We start from the raw sequence: 8,772 nt of genomic DNA, 5'->3' as shown, positions 1-8,772 counted from the left end.
CCCCCCCCCCCCCCCCCCCCGCAGGGACAGGAGTCGCAGAATGGTTTTCCTGTCGCGATGCCCGTAGCCTGCAGATAACAAACTAGTGGCTATTGACATGGACGCCGCTTTCTCACGGTGACTGTGTTCCTGCACGTTTACAGACGTCTACACACACACAAAAAAAGATCAACTTTTTTTTCCCCAAGCAACAACAACAACAAAAAGAATGATTATGATAGGAAAGGGAAAAATTAAATAGCTACATATCATTAACAAATTAATTGTTCTTCAAAAAATACCTACAAATTTCTCTGTACATTCTTTACGCACAGCGTAATGATGGTCTTAAAGTTACCTATATAAAAAAGTGTTCAACAGTTTTCTTCCTACAGAAATATAGGGGCCCGAATGCCAAAGTCTGGAAGCCCAGAGTGAGAGTGAAGTGTGGCGGGCCGCAGGGGGGCTGCGGGGGAGGAGGGGGGAGGGGAGAGGAAGGGGGAAGGAAGGTGGGAGAAGTGGGGGAGGCAGCAGCAGCCTTTCTGCGCTCCAAGGCCTGCCGCCACCCCATGACTACAGGGGCCAGCCCCCAGCCTGCGCTGCGCTGCCGGTTTCCACAGTTCCACAGCTCCCCTGTACTCCCTCCCTCTGGAAGCCGGCGCCGTGGACTTCCATTTCCAGGAGTCCACAATGCTCTGTGGCCCAGACACCCACGCCGCCCTGGCCGGGCTAGATGTAGCACAGCTGAGGGGCTGGACAGGAGACCCCGCTCAGGGCAGCCCAGCCTGTCTGCCCTGCGTGCCTCTACTTTCTAGTTAGTAGCTATCAACACAGCCAGGTGAGAGTGAGTGTAGTCATAACTGTATTGTCAGGAATGTATACTTGGCCCCAGCGTACGAATACCTTCGTGCACATCGCCAGCAATCTGCTTGCTTGGCCAGGATTAAAAGGAAGCAGTCCATGCATCCAGGCAAGTTGGAGACCAGCTCCCGGGGGAGCTGGCAGGAACGCAGCCTGGGATGTGGACCTCAGTGACGACAGACGGACAGACGTCCACCGACTCCTCCGCGGCGCTCGGTGAGCAGAGTGAACGTCCAATACACAACTGTACCAGCAGTGCGTAGGCAAGGGCGTCCGTACAGCCTAGAAACAGCTCTTCCTATGAACACACAGTGACCTCTGAAGCAGTCCAGCGTCCTCCGGCTCTGCGCTAGTCTCAGCAGCGGCAGTGTTAGAGCAGGGAGATGCCCGCGGGGGCCGGCCGGGGCTGCAGTCCGGTTGCCAGCACCTGAAATCTAAAATGACCTACGTAAGCTGTACTCGGCTCCCTCCCGAGGCGGCTTCGGCTAGCAGAAGCGCGGGAATGGTCCAGGTATCAGTCTTGAGCCCTTGGTTTTCTCAGCAGTTTGCCCTCAGAGGACGCATCTCGCAGACAGCCCCTGTCCCCTCCAATAGTGCAAATCAGACACGACAGCTCTCTTCAAGTATACACACGCACCCACGCACGCACACGCATGCACACGCTGGTTGAATGGGACACGCGGGCCCAGGTCTCAAGAAGCAAATGGGAAAAGCAGGAAGATGTGGCTGGCCGGGGGCCATGGCTTGTGAGCGGGCGCGCTGCGGACCCGGCCCGGCCACGGGCCTGCGCCGAGGTTTCTTTGGTGAGCGAGGCAGGAAGTGAGGCTGCTACATTGGGCCGGTGTCGCACGCTTTCCTGCCGCCACACTGGAGGCCCCTTGTACAAATACCAAGCGAGTACAAAACAACAGAACCCCCCCTGCCCCTGTCGTTTTTTTGTGTTTGTGTTTAAGCACGGACTGTTCAAAGCTCAGCAAACCATGCAGGTCCCCACGTCCCCAGAGGGGGTGTTGCTCAGGAGACGACCGACGGGGAGTGGCCATGGCTGACCATGTGGGCGGAGGGGCTGGCCGGCTGGCCCCTGCGTGAGGCGGACTCGGGGCTGCTGGCCGCGCCGTCCTTGGCGGCTTTGATCTGAAGCCACGTGTCGCCCAGAGCCTTGGCGAAGTGGTCATCCACGGAGCCCGTGATGGACACGGAGTTGGGCGCTGGCTCGGGCTCTTTGTAGTTCTTGCCCAGGCTCCGGCGGAAGTGCTCTTCCACAACAGGGTCGCAGCTGGCAGCGGCTGCAAGGGAGCGATCAGAGGCCGGGGTCACGGGGCGGGCACGTCTCTGAGCCTGAGACCCAGTGCTGTCCCTGCTGCCCGGGGCTGGGCACAGGCCCAGGGCCCACCTGTGCCCACCGGCTCCCCTCAGACACACCGGACCACAGGGGTGCCAACACCAGGCAGCTTTTAGGGTGAAGGGTGGCCACTCGGGGCTTCAGCTAGGGGCACGGACACTCACCACTGGGCGGCCTCCGGTAGCTGGCAGGCCCCGGCGTGGCGCAGCCGCTGTGCGCGATCGGGCAGTGTGAGAGGTTGCAGTTGCGGGCACCGGCGGACGCGCAGGTGATCACAGAGGGCCGGTTCTGCGGGAGGAAGGGGGAAGGGGAGGAAAGGGGAGGATTAGGGATGGCGGTGAGACCCACCTCCTACTCTGATCTGACAGAGCTGAGCGCTCTGCGCTGCAGGGGACCTGCAGGCGGCTGGGACTCCAGGGTCAGTGAGGGGCGGGGGCAGAGGCTCCGCTGTGCGGCACTGGTCCGGCCCCCTCTCCGGTCTGCATGAGGATAGCCCGGGAACTGAGTCACGGAGGACCCGGAAGACCCCGCCCCATGTTCTCAGGCTCCCATCCACACCAGAGCCAGCTCGGGCCGGTTCCTGCTGTGCCCTGCCCCCCACCAGGGCAGCGCTGTGGGCACACCGCGCACCCACACACTGCCCCAGGCCCCTCGGCTGCCATTGCGGCAACACCCAGGCTCAGCGCGGTGTGCTGCCCCCTCCCCCATGACACCTGCCCTCCAAGTTCTGGGAGAGCAGAGCGGCAGCCCCACCCTCGGGGAGGACCCCCGGGGTGCCAGCCCTGGCTCCCGCTCGCCTGAGGCGGTCTGAGCAAAGGCCGGCAGGGCGCCTGGCAGTCACGGCCCCCAGAGGCCCAGTGCGCCCTGTGCCCACGCGCACTCCAGAAACCGCACTTCTCGAAGAGATGCATTTCCTGCGCGGGCCAAGGGCGTGAAGGGGTGCGGGGATCCCTGCGTTGGTTTTTAATTAACAAGCAGCTCGCAGGTGTCTGGGACGTGTGAATCGGCGTGAGCTCAGCTGTGGTGGGCACAAGAAACCTGACCACCGCATGGTGCGAAAGCCAAGCCAGGGACACGGCGCCGGCGCCTGCTCTGCCGCCCCGGGCAGAGGCTGCCATTCCCCGTGGGCCCGGGCACACGTACCTGCTGCCGCTCGGTGGGGGTCAGGGTGGGGGAGAGGCCGGCCGCCCTGCCGGCGTCCCCGCAGTTCTTGGTCAGCGCGAGCGGCTGCTCCATGAGGCCGGGGAGGGACGCGTACAGGTGGCTGCTGTGCAGGCTCACGGCGGGCGCTGCGGCCCTGTCCACGGGGCTGCGGCTGCGGTCCCGGGGCCCCCGGCGGCAGTCTCCGTTGGCGGTCTTGTTCCTGAAAAGCAGTGTGCACTCAGACGGGCCGGGGGGGCTTCCCCGGGGTTCCCCGCATGTTCTGCTGTAGGGTTCAGGCCTGTGCCCGCCGGGGCTGAGGGCGCCCAGCCCAACCTGGAGCCCCAGCCATGGGCGCAGGACCACCGGGATCGGGCGCCGGGGCGGGGTGAGGGCGTTCAGGGCTGCCTGAGACCACCGGCAGCGGCTCGGTCCACGGCAGCCCTAAGCGGGAGATGCTGCCACTGCCCCGGGGCCGGGGTGCGGGGCGGGCAGCCAGCGTGTGGCCCCTGCACCCACACAGCACCCATGCCCACCGGGGCCCCAGGGCCCTGAGCAGACCTCCACAGGCCACAGAGCCTGGAGGAGTCAGTTCCAGACAGCCCCTGGCCTTGCGGGCTGCCTGCCTTCCCTCCTTGGAGAGCAGGGCTTGGGGACAGCGACTCAAGACTCGTAGATGTTCGGACCGTACCGGGCACCGAGCGGTCAGCCAGCCAGCGGCGGCGGCACCCCTCCTGAGCAGCCGCAGCGACCCCACTGCGCAGCACGGACACGTGCGGCCACGGAAGCGGTGCCGTGGAAGGCGGTCCCGCGCCCCTTCCTCAGGACTGTGCAATCCCTCCCGGCGGACGCCGAGCCAGACCCCGCCCCACTTGTGTTTGTTCCAGGCAGGGCCGCCTCTTCAGAAGGCAAACCCGACCCCCGCCAGCCCCCCTGGAAGCTCGGCCACCCAGCGCCGCCCGCCTCCCATGGCCTCCAGCCCTGACCACTTCCACAGCAACCCGTGCTGGGGCCGCGGCCGCCTGGGTCTCCCCTAGGAGCCCAGGGCCCGCCCAGGCCACTCCCACCCCCCCACGAGGCCCAGGCCCCTCCACCCAGGCCGGCCCACAGGTTGCTCCCTTGCGGGGGGGGGGGGGGGGAGGTTCGCAGGGCGGGGCTGGAGAGCACAGGGGTGACCCTTTTCAGTCACGGTGACGTGCCGTGCGCAGCCCGCCCGCGGACCTGGCCGACCCCGCGCTGCCATCTCTCAGAGCACCTGCGGCCCCAGTTCCGACACCCCGGAGGCCAGCCCGGGAGCATGGGCTCACCTGTGAGGTTTGCCAGCCTCACACCTCACCCGAGGGGAGGCTAGCCTCCAAATGTGCGCAAAAATAAAGCCCATCTGATCATTGTTTTCATGCGTCGGGGTTGTCCGTGTTTAGACGGGGTCTCTAGGCTGGCCTAGAACTAGAAACCCTGCTCAGCCTCCCCCGGCACCATGGCCCTAGGCCAGCACCGCCATGCCTGGCTTGACCAAACTGAGCTGACAGGAGGTTCCCTCCCTCGGCCTCGGCCTCAGCCTCGGCCTCCCCTCTAGGCGGCAGAGGAGGGGCCCTGAGTGTCCCTGGCAGGAACCTCCGCTGCCCCACCGGCTCCGGCTCTGTTCAGGGCCAGCAGGGCAGCTGCGGCCACCTTCCGAGGGGGGTGTGGACGAGGGACACAGAACACAGGCCGCGTGAGGACTCAGGACCCAACACACGCACACACGCACGCAGCCCCCTTGACTCCTCCTACCCACAGTCCGACAAAGTCAGATGACAACGTTTTCAGGCTAGACTCCGGGACCCCAGAACCCCTACCAGGTGGGAAATGGGGTTTTTCCTGACTGCTGGCCCAGTAGTGGGGGCACGGACACAGCGTCCGGAGCCATTTGTGGCAGAAACACATGTTGCACCCACACACACACACAGCTGCACACAGCAGAGATTGCTCAGCTGCAGCCCTGCGGCGTGTCAGCCACAGACGCTGCGCTCCTCACATCCTCTAAGCGACACTAGAGCGCAGCTCTCCCATGCGGCTGGGTGCACAGGCCCTGCACCCGAGGGGCGGGGGAAGGGGCCCCTCCCTCAGAGGACAGAAACTCTGGGGAGGGGAGGGGAGGGGAGGGCAGGCCTCCGCTCTGCAGAAGGAATGTCAAAAATGCCCAGGCCTGGTGGCAGCGGTTCTGCTCCCTCGGCCCCCTCCGCTCTCCGCCCTCGAGCCCGGATGAGAGGCTGCTCTGAGAAGCACACGTGCTGACTGCCGCCATCCGAGGCCCCCGTGGGTGCCGCTGCTTTAGGTGGGCGCGAGAACTCTGCCCTGTCTGCAGATTCCGCGCTGCGCCCCACGCGGGCAGCCCAGCGCCCGGGCCGGGCTGCATCCTCCCCGCCGGCCGTGTTGCCCGCGCTCGCAGCCACACAGCTGCCGAGGCTTCGGGGCTTTGTTCACCGGCCTAGAAGCAGCCGCTCGGCTAACGTCTTACACGTCTGAATTGTAACAGCACGCGATGGCAAGGGCATTTCTGACGGGGGGGGGGGTTACTTTTCAGTCTCCCCAACAGCACTGTCCACAGCACCCGTGTCCACAACACAGTCATGGGAGGGAACGCGCGTGCACGCCTCGTCTCTCCAGCCCAGGAAACATCTGGGGAAATGGCTAAGTAGAAGCCGAATGTAATCTTTTGATTACTAACAATCAGACAAGTAGCGCACAGTGGAAGGTCAGTGTGAACATCCTGCAGAGGAAGTGTGGACAGAGAAAGACCCAGAAGCCAGGATGCAGCCACAGGCCCGGCGGGTGGCCGGGGCGGGCGGGGTACACCTCAATCCCTCCGGACAGCGCAGCACCCCTCCCCCACACCCCCCAAGCCCTGAAAGCAGCAGGTATGCAGGAAAGGTGGGGTAAGTGAAATGTCCTTTCCCTCCCTCCCTCCCTTCTCTCTCTCCCTCTATCCCTCTCTCAGCAATCCTGGGACATGGAACCGTAGCTCCGAGCCCCGCCCCGCCCCAAGCACAGAATAAGGTCTGCCCTGGTCATCCAGTCCTTTCTAGAAGGCTTTTCCATCAAAGGCAAGGCTCAGTGATGAGCTCAGCCTGACAGAAAACAACCGCATTTCAGAAAGCCAATCACAAACGTCTTGCACACCTGACTGCTTTCTTAGTCTGGTCAGCTGTAACAGCAACAGGAGATGAACACCCAATTAACAAACAAACAAACAAAAACAGGTGCCTCACGCCTGTCATCCCAGCTACTCAGGAGGCTGAGATCTGAGGATCACAGTTGAAAGCCAGCTCAGGCAGAAAAGAACACGAGTCTCTTACCTCCAATGAACCACCAGTAAACCGGAAGTGGTGCTGTGGCTCAAGTGGTAGAGCGCTCGCCTTGAGCTGAAGAGCTGAGGGACAGCGCCCAGGCCCAGAGTTCAAGGGTTCCTAAGCCTGGCATGTAAGCCGTGGCTGCTGGGAGGCACATGCCTCTCCTCGGCGATGCTGGCCAGGAAGCACAAGCAGGAGGCTGCGGCGCAGGCTGGTGTGGGCGCAAGCAAGACCCGTGCTCAAGAAGGTACACAAAAAACGCAGCGGAGCGGCTGGAGTGCCGGCTCAGCAGGCCCAAGGCCCGAGTTCAAACCCTAGCCCCCAGTACTGCCAAACCACACAGAAAACCCACAAGAAGGAATCTACTAAGACAGTAGCTGCACAACATTTAGACTTTGAGGCCCTGACACCAAATCTGAAGAACCCCAGAAGTGGGGCACACAGGCAGAAGTTTGCCCCAGAGAGCAGCAGGGGGGCATCATTTGCCTCCATCGGACATCTGTGGGGTAGTGGTGCGGGAGAGTGGAGTTCTAACCAGGATTCTGTCCTGGAAGCAAAGTGGAGACTGAGGAACTCCCCTGTTCTCCAGGCGTGAGCCCTGGCCCCGCCCCTCCACCCTGGCCCCGCCCATCCTGTCCTTTCCACTGCAGACAACCTAGCCTCAAGTACTTCGTTACAGCCTTGGAAGATAGATGAGAGCAGCAAGTATCCGAAAGACCCCGGGGGCAGGAGCCACAGATGTCACAAGAAAGGGGTGGCGGGAACCGAGGAGGAGGGGCTGTTAGGACAGAAGAGGCAGCCGGTGTGGAGGCTCACCCTGTCATCCTAACTACTCAGGAGGCTGAGACCTGAGGATCACAGCTCAAAGCCAGCGGGGACAGGAAAGCCTGAGACTCCGGCCTCCAATGAACCACCAGAAAATCAGAAGGGGCTTTGTGGCTTAAAGTGGTAGAGCGCTTGCTTTGAGCAAAAGGAGATCAGGGACGGAGCCCAGGCCCAGAGTTCCAGCCCCATGACTAACAACAAAGAAAAGAGGTCAACAAGTGTGAGGGTGCTGGCCCGTAAGCCTGGATCTTCAGCACAGAAAGGAGGGTCCTGGTTCAAGGTCAACCCTAGCTGAAAACAGACACACAGGAGTGGTAGATGGCTGGCCTAGAAAATGTGGGGACCCCGGCTTAAAAAAAGTCAAAGCCATTCTAGAATTGCAAGTTCCCAAACCTGTGAGGAGTGGGGGGCTGTGGGGAGGGAAGCGGCACTAAAAATGCTGACGGGTAACGGAAGTGGGGCGCAGGCCGCAGAGAGCAGGGCAGCCGGACCACACCACCAGCCATCTTACCAGGTAGGCGGAGCGGCGGAGACCACAGATGCTTCGGTGTCTTGAAGCGCTGGAGGCCTGAGACCAGGGTGCTGGTGGACTGAGGTCCAGGGCGGGGCTGGCGTCCGGGGCGGGGCTGGCTTTCTTCCTGGCCTGTCAGCCATTGCCACTTTGCTCGCAAGGCGTGGAAGGGTGCACAGAGCAGCACCCCCCCCCCAGCCCATCTAACCCATATCACCTCCAAATACTGGGGGGGGGGGGCGCGGCGGTGTGTGCATGGAATCTGGAGGGACACAACCCACTTTGTACAGATCCAAGACCCAATTGCATGGGAGGAACTCTGGCCAAACGTTTCCACACAGGAAACTTCAAAAGGTAAGAAAGCCCATTCTCTTCCTGCACAATGGCTTCGGAGAAGAAAGCAAGCTCAGTGCTAGGACTCGCTTCCAGAACAGTCTGATGTAACCGAGTTGCCAGTTTCCTCCTCCGCTTTGATTCAGTTTCTGGAGATGGTTTCCTTGAGAAACCATTACCCACCCTTCCTTCCTTCCTTCCTTCTTTCCTTCCTTCCTTCCTTCCTTCCTTCCTTCCTTCCTTCCTTCCTTCCTTCCTTCCTCCCTCCCTCCCTCCCTCCCTCCCTCCCTCCCTCCCTCTCTCACTTGTTTGTGGCCCAGGCTGGCTTCCTACAGTGCTGGGATTATAGGCATGAGCCACCACAGTCAGCCTTCTCAGTCACATCTTAAGAAGGGCAGGGAAGAGGTAGCTAGGAGGAAGATTCCTGCCCAGCCCCCCGTCCTGGCGTG

At 62.3% G+C, this 8,772-nt stretch overlaps 1 protein-coding gene across 2 annotated transcripts in view; it reads right to left on the bottom strand.

The window, feature by feature from the left end:
- Positions 1 to 13: 13 nt before the first annotated feature.
- Positions 14 to 8,772, bottom strand: part of Vgll4 (vestigial-like family member 4) — a 72,935-nt gene continuing 64,176 nt past the window's right edge. For both annotated transcript variants that reach the window (XM_013010575.1, XM_013010574.1), the window contains exons 3-5: positions 3,326 to 3,545; positions 2,347 to 2,470; positions 14 to 2,126 (exon numbers count right to left, since the gene is read on the bottom strand). In XM_013010575.1, coding sequence (XP_012866029.1) covers positions 1,855 to 2,126; positions 2,347 to 2,470; positions 3,326 to 3,545 — 616 coding nt within the window. In that variant the 3' untranslated portion in view covers positions 14 to 1,854. The remainder of the gene's footprint in view (positions 2,127 to 2,346; positions 2,471 to 3,325; positions 3,546 to 8,772) is intronic.

This window comes from Dipodomys ordii, unplaced genomic scaffold, assembly GCF_000151885.1.
Source record: "Dipodomys ordii isolate 6190 unplaced genomic scaffold, Dord_2.0 Scaffold12, whole genome shotgun sequence".
In the NCBI taxonomy this organism is placed as follows: Eukaryota; Metazoa; Chordata; class Mammalia; order Rodentia; family Heteromyidae; genus Dipodomys; species Dipodomys ordii.
This window is presented reverse-complemented; position numbering and strand designations above follow the sequence as displayed.